Genomic DNA, 15,417 nt, shown 5'->3' with positions numbered 1-15,417 from the left:
TCCTGCTGCCACTGCTTGCATTTTGTTTGAATTCAGGGAACTAGAAACATTTTGTTGTTACTCTTTCTGTTTCTTGCGGGGTGTCTTTTAGAGTAATTATAGATCTAGAGTAAAAGACTTTGTATTAACTGGGGAGTGGGAAGTTATTTCTTGTTATACATAACTTGTGTAAGTGCGTGTTATATTGTAGTTTTCTCTTAATTTTCTCTTTTCTGTACAAATACATATGATTAGTTTCAGCATAAACCTAGTTTGAAGGGGTTTTTTCCTCTCCTTCTTCTTTTCTCTTGTCTGGTTGGGGAGGGGGGAGGAACCCTTTTTCTCTGTACTTGGGCAGTTGGCATTTGCCAGCTCAACCCTTAGACAGACAATCCGGGTCCTCCTCTAACAGGAGTGCAAGGTGAGGTCAGCAGGGCCTGCCTCGTGCAGTATCTGCCATGGCAGCCTAGTCCTACCAGCCGTGCCACCAGGACAATGACCAGCAGCATAAAGCACTTCAAGCTTCACATCTGCTCCTGCAGTACACACCAAGCTGCAATGCAAGATAACAGAGATGCTTTCACTACTAGGATACCACAAAGGGCTGAAGCCTGTGGAAAGAGCCTTTATTTTAGGACTGGTTAAACACATTATTAAAATCAAGTATACAAAACCCAAAGGATCCCAGTATATCACTGATTACTCTTGACAATATTAGCATTTACTTTTAAAGTGAGCTGGGACACAGAAGTCTTTTAAAAATCCCTTTCAGAAGGAAGGTGCATGCCTAGCTAGCAACAAAGTTTACTTCTACTAATATCTAAGCAGCCAGGGAATAAGTTATGGAGCCTTGGCCCATCTGCTCTAGTGCATGGGAATATTATCTGCTTCTTTGCATTCTGCAATGTTTTATTCAACCCACATGTGCATACATAAATGTACATGTATATACTGTTATGGGTTTAGCCAAGTAGGCCAAGAAGTTAGGCTTTAAAGTTCAGATTAGGCCTGGGGTTGTCAGCTGACTTGAGCTAGGCTGAGCTAGCTAACAGCTGACTTCTTCTAGCCAATAATATTGTATTCCATACCATATTGCATCATCTCAAAAGGGGCAAGAGCTGGTGTGTGGGTGTGGCTTAGTGCAGTTGCTTCACAGCTGTGGTCCCAGCAAGACACTCAGCCGTCCCAGGAGGGATGGGGAGGCCCAAGCTCGGAGCACTGGCTTACCATCATCCTATCTTAGGGAAGTAAAATGTTTGTTCTTAGCTTTTCTCTCTGCTTAAGTCTGTCTCTGAAGAATTGACTTCTCTAGAATGATTTGTAGTTAAAATGGTAGAATTTGTGTTTACTGGGAAGTGGGAAATTATTTCTTGTTATACATAACTTGTGTAAATGTGTGTTATATTGTAGTTTTCTCTTAATTTTCTCTTTTCTGTACAAATACATGTAGTTAGTTTCAGCATAAACCTGGGTTTTTTGAGGGGTTTTTTTTCCTCTCCCTCTTCTTTTTCCCTTGGCTGGTTGGGGGGAGGAGGAACCCTTTTCACTCTGTACTGGACAGTAGGCATTTTGCCAGCTCAACCCAAGACAATACACACATACACAAATATCCCTGAGAAGCCAACATCCCAAAATAAATTAAATAGAGTCAAAAGTCTGTAAGTTATTTCACTTGAGGAACATGTTTCTTAATACAGAACAGCTTTCTAACCAATCCTATGGTTATTATCCCACAGCAGGGGTACAGGAGTTAAGTACAACTCACTTCATATAGTTTTTAAAAAATCCATTAGCTAGAGCATCACATTTAGACAGCATCATTGACTAGAGAACAAGAACATACCTGAGGGCAAGCATATTTAGTAGCATGCCAAACTCCTTGATGACATCTCAGATGAGCAGAGCTCTCTGGGGCTACAGCAATTAATTGCCTTTTACATTGTAAAGGGAAAAAAAATCAATCTAACCATTCTTTCTCCCTTTTCAGTCTTGGACAGTAAACCTTCCTGGACAGAAGAGATCTTTGCACTGCCACTTCACATTAGAATAAGAATGTAAGGCAGTGAATTAAACTGAACATTTTATACTTCATTAATCCCTGCCTACATTCAGGCAACAAATGTCTTTAAAACCTTGCAATCTGATGGAATCATCCTACTGTGAGGTCTTTTTAGGAAAGACTTCAAAGCATCCCTCCAAGGACAAGAATACTGAGGTGATCTCCCCAGCTGAACTCTGAATCAAAAGCTGCTACAGCATAACTTGAGGCCATATTGAACATTAGGGCCTATTGTTGAGTCTGTCTTTTGCCTCGTAGGTGTCACAGAGCTTATAGTTAAAGAAGAATGAGGCAAAATGAAACATCAGTCACTTGTCTTACTGCTTTCTAGTATACAGAAGATTTTATTATCCATTTTTGCTTAATGCTAAATATTTATGAAAACCAAAACCAGCAACTCAACCTTTTTGCTTTCTATTATGTCAGAAATCCCAGGTCTTATTTCAAATGCTCCCTGGTGAAACCAAAGCCAAAAAAATAAACCTAACCCACTAAAAGCCAACAAGGCACCTAATCCAGCAAGAAATCACCTGTCTTAACTCAAAATATTGCAATGCTGAGGTTTTTATTACAGTGCAAAGTAGCACTTTTAGAACAGTGCCCCACCATTCCCTGACCTGTTTTAAAGAACAATACCTACACCATCAGCTGCCAGGAAGCAGCTCGGAAGAGGACCTGGATCCTCCAGCTGCAGCAACCCCAACTCTGAATGTCCCTGTAACTACATGAAGCTCCACAGGGAGCAGCTGCTCTTCCACCACTACACATCCTGATGAAAAGTATTATTTTAAGGATAAGGCTCTTCAGGTAGGCTAGACCAAAACCATCCCTGTGAAATAAAAAACAGAAAGGGAAAAGAACACACATGAACACAGTAGTCTTTCAGTTCTCTGATCCTCATGGATTGAAAGAATGTTCCTTCGTTTTGTAAGAAAAAGACTTGATAAACAAGAGTTTAAGTTTAGTATCAACATGAGATAAGACACTATATTAAGGTCATTTATTACATTTCCCATGGAAGAAATTCAAAATTTTCTTTCAAGCTTAAATTTTCTTATCACTGTATTTCATTATCAACATTTTGTCTGGAACAAGTCTAGTGTGTTAAACAAACAAAATTAGTTCTGAACTTTGATAACTGAGACTTAAGGAGAAAAAAAGCATTTGCACACAGCTCCATGCAAGTGAGCACATCCTGGCTCAATTTCAGAAGAAAACATCCCACAGCTGAGAATGAAAAGTTCATGCTAAAACTTATGACAATGCCCCTGAATGGGAGACAACAAAAAATAAGAGTAAGTATTCTACTCTAAGTCGTCCTGTTTCTGCAAATGTATAAATACAAACATGTACCTCCATTACAATCACCTGCATTTTGCTACTTTCACATCACAGAAAAAACAAGATTTAATCTCACAGGAGGTAAAATGGCATGCATTACTTAAGAAGTTCCATTTCCAGTATCTCTTCTACTTCATATTACAGATAACAGTTCTGTTTACTCAGATAGAATCTTCAGGATTAAAAGGAAAAATCAACCTTTCCTGTTCAGTTCAGGCTTTATTTAGCTGACAGAAGTCCTCCAAGACTCCTATTATAAAGAATGAGAATTCCTAAAACCCTGACCAACCTTTTCCTCCTCAGTCAGCTGAACATCCCTGACCAATGCCTTGCAGAGAGATCAGTCAGCACCCAGTGACAGTAGTGCCTTTGCAGCAGTTTTATTTGTGTTTGATACAGTATTAAAAGAAACATTTTAAAACAGAAGTGACTTTATATAAAACTTGTCAAACATCACCAGGATATATTCTCAGTGCACGTCACACCATCTTCTTGGTCTCACCAAGAACTAAAAGCAAAGGTTTACTCATCCAAACACTGCCAGATGAAAGTTATAATGTTTTTTTTAAGTCTCTTGATGATTCATAAGATCACTACATTTTCCAGGTAGCTCTTTGGAAACATCTCATTTACAGTACCACAACTGCAGTACAGCAGAGTCCAGGGCAGCTTTCAATTACACACAACAGGCACAGAGAAGGTGCAATATGCACAGGAAAAAATCCACCACAATACAGACATAACACAATAAAAACATAGCAGGAAGAGATGATCACTTGTCTGTGCCAGCTAGTATCTGAAAAAGAAAGGTATTCTTCAGGACAAGGGTTTTCCTTGGCACTCTGCTTCAGTTTTAACTTGACACACTACTTCCCATCTCTCATAGGGATGAGTTTATGAGTTTAGAAAGAGTTTATGAGTTTAGAAAGAGTTTGCAGAAACAAAAAATTTGAAATGAGGAAACCTAGACTCCAGTAACTCTTGCCAACAATTTCACTTTGAACGGTGAGATCAGGAGGAGTACATCCACAAGTAACTTTGCATGGTATCTCACTGCAAACAAGTTTAGGCAAGGATTAATGTTGCCTATTATTAGCATTTTAATTTTTTATAAAATGGTTATATGCAACCAGGTTATAACCTCAAGTTCCTGGTAAGCATCAACACCTTCCCACATAGCATATAGTGAAGGACAATACTCTCTAGATGATGTCAAGATGTTTTGATACACAACTTTCCATTAACATATTAGTGAAAAGAGAACCACACAAATCCCTTGCAAGTCAAAGGGCTTTTACTGGCATGAAGGACTGGAGACAAGACACCTTAATGACCTTAGTTCAAGACATTCACCTTCCACACTCCCTCTCCTAAAAGTAACTTAGAAATTAGCAAAGCATTGGATTTATGTAAACAGACACATCTGATCAACACAAAGATTCTCCCAAAACAAATGTCTTAATTTATGTGGGATTCCCTGTACTCCTACTTTAGGAAGGTAGGGTAAAAGTCTGGAATTTTAGGCTATCACTTATCAGATGCAATATTTCTTTCCCTTTCCTCCTTTCTCATTTCATGTCCGTCCCCTCACCCACCAGCCAAAAGGCCTTAGTTCATACCATGTTTTGTGCTCCTGCAGCAACACTGGTTTGTAGGCTGGTGATAAACTAGAAAGATGTGATTGAGCTGAACATTTTTGGGTTGGGGACAGGAAAGGGTGTTACAATCACTTTTTAGAAACATCAGTTTCCCAGATCCAGCCTCTATGCTCAATGAACATTTTCCCCAGCTCAATGAACATTTTCCCCAGCACAATGGGCCCCTGGAGAAAAACTTACTATGCACCAGTCTTTTGGAATGAGAACACCTCTTCAACACACGTAATGATCAAACCAGTCATGAAAATCCTATTAAACTCTGTGTTACTAAGGTGAGGATCAAGAGCCATGGACAGCAGCTGAAATCCCAGTGCTTCCACCTGAATTACCCTTGATCTACATTTTCATTTTACCACACACACTTAGAAACCCACTAGTATGAACAACAGAAAATAAGTGGCACCCAAGATTTCTATTTTTTAAGATCATAAAGACTTCTGAAGGGTTTTCAGCTGAAGATCACTGCACCATCTCCTCCTCACAGACATAATACATTTTTCAGCCTGTACCTGCCTCTCAGTAAAGCACTGCGTGTCTCAGCCCACAGGTCCATCTGGTACCAAACTCAGCTTTCCAGTAAGGCCACCAAGACCTTGGTCACTTGGTAGGAGTGCAAATATAACACAAATGACCGTGAAAACAGCTTGAAGAGAAAGCAGTTTCCAGCATACTGTTTCAGCAGTTTCCAGCCCTTTTCAAGCACATCTACTACTTCTTTTGTATTCCAGTGACACCCTGTGGCACTTCCCTAGACTGCAGGCTTTTCAAGTCTCACTAGTCATTTTTATTAACTACAGGGCTAAAGAACAGCAATTCAAAGAACAGAAAAAGGACATTGCAACACTGAGTTGGAGGATTGCTGGTGCACCCCATTGCTCCTGAGGCATGAAATGCACGTGTTTCTGTTGCACAGCAGAGTTACTTACAAGCAGCCTGTGCTGCTGTCCTCGGTATCCCACCAGCTGTTACACCTTTCCCTCTGGCACAAAAACATCACTGCCATGCTGATGCAACATGACGGAAAGAATCTAGTTTTAATGTCTGAGCTTCTTGGGTCTTTTCCTGCAGCACTGAACTGCATTTCACACTGCCAATATTTCTGTCTAAGTGACTTCTAAGGGTTATCCCAACTAGCAACAAGAGGACTGCAGCATGTGGTCATAAAGTCCCAGTTTTCACTGCATTAGAACAGTTCACCTACCATTTCAAGAGTATAATTTCCATATGCATCAGCATATTAAAAAAAAAAAGAAAAAGAGCACACAAGTGAATTCAAACAGCAGCCTGGTATTTTTACTGTTTGCTCTTAACCTCATGAAGATAAACCCCACTCACAAATAGCAAGTACACTTTGTTTTGCCATTCAACTCTTCACCAGATGAAGAAACATACTCAAAGTGGATCTCTAGTACAAGAGGTAGGCAGGAGATACTTCACTGCATGACATTTTGCATTTAATTCGCACATCAAGGGCCAATATGGGCATATGATGTGTCCTCTCTGAAATTATGTGTCCCAATCACAGTTAGTAAACATTTTGAAACATGGGACAAATGGAAATGTGTAACACAGGTAAAAGTACCCAGGTAACTCAACCAATCACATACACACAAGAAAACCTCAAACAGACATAATACTGCACCAGCATCCAAGATATGAGCTCACACACAAAAGGTGTTCACATCACTCCAGTGCAATGTTCAGAACTTCCCAAGATGTTCTAAGATTGCTGAAAGACAAGAGTTTCCACCATAAAAAAGAACTCCAAGTGCTAAAAAATTCTCCTACAGAGCATGCCAAGGATGACCACAGGCTGAGTAGCATCTCAGCAGCTGCTGCCAAAGGCTGCCTGGAGTCCCTTAGCTCGATATGCACGGCCAAGGAATTCAGAGCAAGACGTATAGAAGAGAAGGGGCCCCGCTAGAGTGAAGGAAGTTGTGTGAATCCTGATCTGCATCCCTTTCTTCTGAGCCACAAATGCTTTCTAGGCTGTAGTTATTTAATACAGAGCGTACAAACAGACAGATGAGCACAAAACCCCTAAGGATGTTACCATCTTCTGAACAACCAAAGCCCTGGTTGGATATAGTTTAAGGGTGCAAGGGAATGCCAATTCTAACAATTTACTGGGAAACTTTGCACAGTCTCCAGAACGTGTTCATTGTTGCTAAACTTCAAACACCAATCTTAGAAGTCTACCATACAAATTTACACTGTACAGAAATGCACACTATTCTGGGACAAAAATCTCCCTTCAGCTGGAACTGACAAGAGCTTTGCCTTCATCAAAGCCACAATTTCACCCTGAATATTCATTACTGATACAAATTATTACTTTACAGTGTGTACATCTCCTCCTATTCCTTCTCCTTGACTAACACAGTCCCTTCTTTGAAGACTACCTCAGGATGATGAAGGCTTCCAAGCTGAGTTGTACAGCACTCAGCTCTTGCACAACTACAACAGACTGCAATTCCACTTTCTATTAACATTACTACTCATAATTTTGTCACTATTGCAAACTGAAAATTAGTATGTCCCATAGAAAATCTGCATCTCAGTATTTAATATGTAATCTGAAACTGCACATCTTCTAGTTTATGCACGCAAGGGTGTCCACAAGCCAAGCATACGATGGACCCACGTGGAAAATAGAAGGAATATTCAGTGTGTCAGACCTCACTTCTCAAGCCAAGTGAAGCACAAAATTCCTGTTTTCCCTTTTGCTGAGATGTCCTAAGAAAGGAATAGAGGCAGAAAAAATTTGATTCTAAACTTCAAGGTTTCTGAACAATGAGCTTGCTGACGTGTGCTTTATTGATCGGTTGTTGATCTCATCTTACACAGTGATCCACAGGGAACAGTTAAAGTTGGTTAGAGTTGAGCTCCCACCACACTGCTTTGATAACAAGGCTTAGGGATGGAACAGACTTATTATTTCATTTGTATCTTAATAACATTTTTATCTTTATATAATTTTGTGAGTAAGTCAAGCTCTAATTAGAAAAGGGGAGTATTATCTATACACATATGACTTTCTGGAATCTACTCTTTAGTCTGCTCATAGTGTTTGGGCAGGGAAATAAAGGCAAGAGTACTTTTTGAATTACGTGATGTTATAGTAAGTGCAGTTCATTGCAGACAGGCAGTAGGTACAGAAATAGCCACTTATCCTTTATCTCTACAATAGTCACTTGACAGAATCTGCACACATAGAAAAAAGAAGTCAATAATTAGGGTGTGATAATTTACATTGTGCCTGTTGGTTAACCATAATATTTCTCAATAAAGTGACCTGAAGGGAAGTTCTAGCCAGGTGGGGATTGGTCTCTTCTCCCAGGCACTCAGCAATAGGACAAGGGGGCACGGGCTCAAGCTCTGCCAGGGGAAATTTAAGCTGGATATCAGAAAAAAATTCTTTACAGAGAGAGTAATCAGGCATTGGAATGGGCTGCCCAGAGAGGGGGTGGATTCCCCATCCCTGGAGGTTTTTAAACTGAGATTGGAAGTGGCACTGAGTGCCATGATCTGGTAAATGCACTGGAGTTGGACCAAGGGTTGGACTCGATGATCTTGGAGGTCTTTTCCAACCCAATCGATTCTATGATTCTATGACAGGGCTAAAACCAAACAATTTCTGTACCTGGATAAATTTATTAATTCCTAAAAAGCCTAAGATCAAAGAAACATTTGTTTTCCAAAAGTAATGCACTGCAACACTGTTACTGGTCAGCAAAACACAAGCATTCCAAAAACAGCCACCAGTCAAGAGAAAAAATATGAGCAGAGGGTCAAGCAGTACCACAAGAAGTAGCTACACACATGGAGCTTGTATATACAGAAAATACAGATAGGTATAGTATATATACTATACATACTATACACCATACATACATACTGTACATAGCATTTATGCATAGTGCATGCATATATATATACACATGTAAACATATCTTAAGTGACCAGTATTCAAAGTTAAGCCATTTATTGTTAGGTACAATTTAGGAAAACAAGAACTGTTGGTAAGTAAGCATGTTGTTGCATCTTCAGCCTTTCAATGCAGGAGAACAAAAAACTAATTAAAAGAAATGTCCTGGCATTGTACACAACTACAGGTCACTGCTGAGGATGAGTAAAGTTTAAACAGTATCGTGCACTTGGTTGGTGCTTTCTGTCAGTCAGTCGTGCCCACTGAGAAGTACAGAGCTCACTGATCTTTAGTGGGAAGGCACCTGGAGGAAGTTATGTCCACTAAGCAGGGCTCTAGAACACGGACTTCAGGCCAAATACTTTGAGGTTGGCTCTTTTTGGGGTTTTTCAGTTTTGGATGCAGTGAACAGCTCAGAAGCTTTTCAGACCTTTTTCTTTCACACTTTGTATTGACAGTTTCACCTATTCCTAATGGCAGACCCATCCTGGAGGTAATTGCAAAGTTACCTTTGTCACATCTAGCTAGTTTTCTTCTTAGGATTTATTTTAGATTTTTAACACCACAAGACAGGCAAGTAAAACTTTCTCATAACTGAAGTGACCACTTATGATGGTAACATAGAAATCTGTTACAGAGATTTCTCTGTAACATCAGAGATTCCTCATTAAAGAGCTGCTTCAAATATGTAATCACCACTCATCCTTCCAGATAGCAGACATTTCTTAAGGAAAAGTCAGGTATTTTGTTTCAGCATTCACAGCCTTTTCCTGTGCATCTTGATCTGAATGTGTCTGTATCGTTCCCTATCATAGCAGAAATTTTCTGTTCAAAGTTCCCCTCAGGAACTCAGGCACCACTCCAAGGTCCCATCTCTTTCCTGATAATCAGATGCTTTAGTCCCAGCATGACAGACATATTCCAGGCACAAACTTCTTGTTTCTCTACACCCAAGTGTCTATCATGTAACAGCAGTTCCCATCTAATACACACAAATACTTCATGGCTGGAAGAATACAGCAACAGTCAAAGGAGCACTTAAACTAATGCCATCAGAAGGGAGCTTACACTCTCTCTCCAACCCCACCCAGCCTACAAAAGGGAAACTTACTTTAGATATTTTAGTCCACCGAATAATCCTGCTGTGATATCCCGACAGGAGCAGTCCTGGAGAGCAACAACTTCCAGTATCTATTGCTATAAATGCACATACATGTATTTAGGAGATATGTATGTGTGTTTGTGTGTGTGTGTAGGATATATATGTATCTTCTACACACGTTTCTAATGGGAATATTTCTTTGCACCCCATTGTCATTGATACAAAACATCAAGTTCAACAGATGGATATATATCAGAGAAAGATGCCTACAGAGACACTAAATGGAAGGTGGGAAGAGAAATTTCACTGGCCCTTCAGTCAAAGACTCAGTCTAGTTTCACCTTATGAGCAAGACAGTAATGCTGAATAAAACACACAAATGTGAAGCAGAGAGAGAAAATAAAAACCTATCCCAATTTTGATGCCTGAAGTCCTTTGAGGACTCAAAAATTTGGGCGAAAAAAAAAGTTCTCCATGTGCTTTCCCATTGCATGCTTATCCTTGTCTAGAAATATTCATCAGCTACACCCAGGTAGAACACACAAACCCCTCTACCTTATCAAACACACGCATTTGATTTCCAATCTCCTTCTCACATAAAGAGATTACATGTTCTGTAAACATTTGTAATTACACTGTATTTTGGATATAAAATACTATTTTGATTTCATCTTAACGCATTAACAGTGATCTCAAGGTACACTGGACAGCATGGAGGTAACTCCTCATGACAGTATGTGGCAAATCAATAAGCCAGAACATGGTTAACTCCTTATCACAAGGTATTTTTCCTCAGTACATCATCTAATGTATCTAAAGGGTAATTGCACCCCAAGAGCTGTAATGCCAGCTGAAGAGTTCTGCCACAGAAACTCTGTGAAGGTAAAGGAAGGATAACCTGCAGGTGACTTGCGACGACCACCAAAGCTTATTCACACGCAGCAAGATAGTGGGGAGGAGCAATACATGCCTGAACAGGTGCAAACAAGAGTCACAGCTCTTAGGTTCAGTAGAAAATAGAGCTCAAGGGTCTCAACCAGAAAGAAGAGGCTATACTAACTGCCTAGGCAGATAGGTTCACTCTCATTGTTTATCTGCCAATATACAAATTAAACCAAGTGGTGTAGAACAGCTTGCAAAAGAACGGGGAAAAAGGTAGACAAGTCAGTACCCACAGTCCCTAATACTGTCCCAACTGGTGTTGTGCACATTGTTGGGATAACACATAATCACAGACTCCAGTCTTCTCACACATAAAACTGAATAAGTTCAATTCTCCAAACAGTCAACAAACAACAGAGGAATGCACAGAAAGAGGACCTCAATCATCATCATCATCAGCAGCAGCAGCAGCAGCATCCACTTCCCTAGCTAATTTGGAAGGAAAGCTCCTTTCCTCAAAACTGAAGCATCTTCTAGGTTCAGATTTCAGGACCTAGTTTCAAAACAGTTGAGAGACAGTTCTCTACAATGCAGAATATTGGCCCACAAGCCTTCAAACAAAACAGCAACTAAAAACCCCAAACCCACCAGGCAGCTGCACTCACATTCTCTTGGTACCTCTTTCCTCCCAACAGGCACATTTTCAGTGACCTTGTTATAAGCACTAAGCACGAGGTCCATCCACCAAACCTGGATGCTGCAAATTCTGGTAGAGGCCCATACCCTCTGTTAAATGTTACAAGAAGCAGATCCTCCCAGTAAGGCACAGGGACAGAACTATAAAAGTAGTGAAGTATCACAATGTGTAGAGAATTATAGAATAAATAGGAATAAAACCTGAATTCCCTACACAGCAAATGGAAGTGAGAGCATAAAGTGATGAAAGGGAGAGAAAATAGGATGTAAGTCAGCAGAAAATCCTGAGGAGTGAGATGTGACAAAATCTTGTTTTAATTACAATAAACTCTAAACATCCATCCTTCCTCTACACATTATAACAGAAAGAAAAATAAATTTTTTAGACAAGCAGTTTTCCTGCCTGAAAAATGACATCATAAAAAGTTGTAAAGGTATAAACAATCCTTTCAAGCTGCCTAACTCAAGCTTATGTTTCCTGTTGTTGGAGGGCAATGGAAGATCCACGCAGCATCAGTACAGCATCACAAGTTCCAACCCTGTTCTCTCTCACAGATTTCTCAGTATCTCCCTATGCTTCTCTGCTGAAGATGTACACCAGCCATAACAAAAATACCATTGCCAAATTTTCACTTCAAATATACTGAGACTAAAAGGACACTCCTTATGCTGGACCTGTCCTTCAAGACTTTTTCTGTCATGTAACTTAGGTTTCCTTCTTACACTATTTCCAGATAAACTGTACCCCAGACTTTTCAGAGTAAAGGCCTCATTTTTTTTCTTTGTGAAATATCTTTCTTGATAAATCACAAAGCAAGGTAAATGTGGATAACAGACAGCATAGTAAGTAAAGATCTGTGTTAGCCATAACGTATTCACTTCTGATTCATAACCGACAGATCTTTGCTTAATGTGCACTTAAAAACATTAAGAACAGAAATGCCAAAACCTTACTGAGCAACCTCTTCCTATGCTTTGTTATTGTTAGAAACACAACAGTATTATTCGTAGGACAAGAATCCTGGATGGTCATCAAAAGCAGTGCCTTCCAACTTTTCCATCTCAGCCACAGAGCTGCTGCTCTCTCTTCTTCCTCACTTCCCACCTCTAGCCCTGTATCACTGTGACTCCAACACATATACAAGAACTCTGCCTCTGGAAGTGATCACAGTTCCACTTCTCAGGACTTCCTTCCACAGGCCTTATGCAGCCCAGGTTTTCCCACCAGTCTGAGACTGAGGTGGAACTGAAATTCTTTGTCATCACACTCTTACACCTACACAACAACCTCAGAGACAGATGTTGTAGCATCTTCTAAATTTGGAGTCTTCTAATAAAATTTCTGCATTTTTTTTGTGGATTTGAGTTCCAGCATTTGCATTTCAAGCTGTCACTGGCATGATCCTGCTTCTGCCTTACACACAAAGCAGGACAAAGCATTTGCTTTACAGGAAAAGCATGCCCTGCTTTGTTTAATGGCCTCCCTTTCTTTCTCCCCCTTCTGCTGGAAACAGCAGTCAGTGATGTACATATCTAGACCCTATCCATCAGTACCCAATAAAAGGCCAAATGTTTTGTCTGACAGGCTATCAGAATGTCCACAAGTTCTAGTCATGTTCTAGGGTCCTTGTGCAGTAGACACACCCAAACAAACAAAAAAGTTTCTGGCCGAAAAGTGATGTTGTGATGGTACGTTACCTCTAGTGATGCCTTTAGGGCAAAGTGGCTCCCGTAACTTCCTGGCAGCCACGCATGAATCAGACACTCCAATCAGTGACCTAAACCCTCAGCTGTACAAGACCACATCATTTCTTCCAGCAGCAGGGAGGGCTAAACATCCCAGATCTGTCCTCTCTGTCACAGCAGACCTGCAAAGCATGAGCAAGTGCTGATGCCCATGTATGCACACACAGCAGGCCCTGCATTTTCACAAAAGTACAGGCTCACTGAGTGTCCACTACACGGCACATCCACACAAGTTTGCTGACTCACACTGTTACAGGGAGAGGAACCCAGGAGGAGGCTGCTTTTACCAAATCAATTTGTGCAGGCTGCTCCACACATATCCCTTCCTAAGGGCTTTCAGATACTAATGCGACCAGTTTTCTCCAAAAATACAGAACTACAAGCCAGGCCACAAAATGCACAAACGAGTTTTGTTAAACTGGAGGCTTGACAACATTGATTGAAATCTTCACTTGCCTTTGAACAGAACAGAAAGAACAAAGAATGAGTGCAGGGGATGAAATAAAAAAACAGTGGGAGGTAAGGAAACAAAGAAAAGTCTCAGTCCATCTGCACCATCCAAAAAAACAAGAACAAAATCTGCTCTATGTTGGAAACTCCCACAAACAACATCATGATTTCAAGCAACTGAATGCATGCGCAGGTACTTTTGACTCTGAGAGAGAACACACAACTGTTTTTAATAGTCTAGAGCAAAACTGGAGACTGTGATCCATTGTATATTAGACTGTAACATAGCATCTCTCATCAACCATTTGCACAGGGCAAGCTGGTATGCTTGGAACTGTTCACTCTTCACAGTATATGGTCCCACTGCAGAGATTACTAGCAAACCTCTAAAATAATTCATCTACTATTTAGAAGGCTGGGACAGAACAAAAGAAAGTAAGGTTTAAACCAAGATGGGTAGTCAAAAACATGGACAGAAATATGAACTTCAGGAGGAACCTCAGGATACACAAAGCACGCACTCCATTAGGTACAACAAAAAAGATGGCTTTTAAAAAAAGAGGAAGAACAATCACCTACCTTTCAAAAGAGGCTGGAAAGTTGGAATTTCCTGCAGTTTTATGACATCTGGATCATTGCTGACATTCCGTGAGGATTGTGTTCCTGGGGCTACCACAACAATGTCGTCCATTTTTGCACGTTGCTTGGCTGGCAATGAAGATGCTGAAAGGATACAGAAGGGAAATGGAACAATCAAATTAATAAGCAGATTCCATCAGAATCCAACCCTATGCAAATGTTGCTCTATTTAATATGGCACACGTAAGCTTTTTATAGTACAAACACATTACCAACATCACTGAAAGCCTCTGAGCTCTTTTCGCCTCTTTCAAAATGGGTAACAGCTGATTCCGAAACACCTGCACCGCTGACACTCTCGCTCCTCCTCTCCCAGCTCCATACCCTGAGCCCGGGGTGCTCCCACCTCTCCGGCTCTGCCTGACCCGGCCCGGGCGGTGCCCCCGCGCCGTCACAGGAAGGGCCGGGCCGGGCCGGGCCGGCGCTGTCTGCCAAGGAAACAGCCGTTCCCTTCCCTGCGACCGCCCTCTGGCAGCACCGCTTCCCGGGGGCAGCCCCCTCCCTCCCTCCCTCCTTGCCTGGCACCGCGCACCGACCTGCGGCGCTGGGCTCGCCCGGGCGGCTCTCGGCCTCGGCGCTCTGCTCCGCTCCCATGGCGGTGCCTCCTCCCTGCCCGCCTCCCGCAGCGCGGGGCAGCGCCGCGGCCGCCGCCGCCCGGCCCCGGTTCCGGCAGCGCCGGGTCACGGCGGCTCCGCCCGGCCCCGGTTCCGGCAGCGCCGGGTCACGGCGGCTCCGCCCGGCGGGCGGGGCCCGGGGCGGGGGCCGTTCCTGCTGCCCCGCCGGGGCCTCTCGGCACGGGGCGAGGCAAAGCAGTTCTCGTCTAATTTGGGCAGCAGGTCGAGCGAGGTCGTTCTACTCCGCTACTCGGCCGTAGTGAGGCCACATTTGGAATATTGTGTCTCGTTTGGGCTCCTCAGTGCAACTGACACGGAGTTAC

At 41.8% G+C, this 15,417-nt stretch overlaps 1 protein-coding gene across 1 annotated transcript in view; it reads right to left on the bottom strand.

The window, feature by feature from the left end:
- BORCS5 (BLOC-1 related complex subunit 5) overlaps positions 1-15,215 on the bottom strand; it is a 64,895-nt gene extending 49,680 nt beyond the window's left edge. The window contains exons 1-2 of the mRNA XM_071551429.1: positions 15,017-15,215; positions 14,421-14,564 (exon numbers count right to left, since the gene is read on the bottom strand). Coding sequence (XP_071407530.1) covers positions 14,421-14,564; positions 15,017-15,074 — 202 coding nt within the window. The 5' untranslated portion in view covers positions 15,075-15,215. The remainder of the gene's footprint in view (positions 1-14,420; positions 14,565-15,016) is intronic.
- Between the last annotated feature and the right edge of the window lie 202 nt (positions 15,216-15,417).

This window comes from Pithys albifrons, chromosome 3 (assembly GCF_047495875.1).
Source record: "Pithys albifrons albifrons isolate INPA30051 chromosome 3, PitAlb_v1, whole genome shotgun sequence".
Taxonomy (NCBI): Eukaryota; Metazoa; Chordata; class Aves; order Passeriformes; family Thamnophilidae; genus Pithys; species Pithys albifrons.
This window is presented reverse-complemented; position numbering and strand designations above follow the sequence as displayed.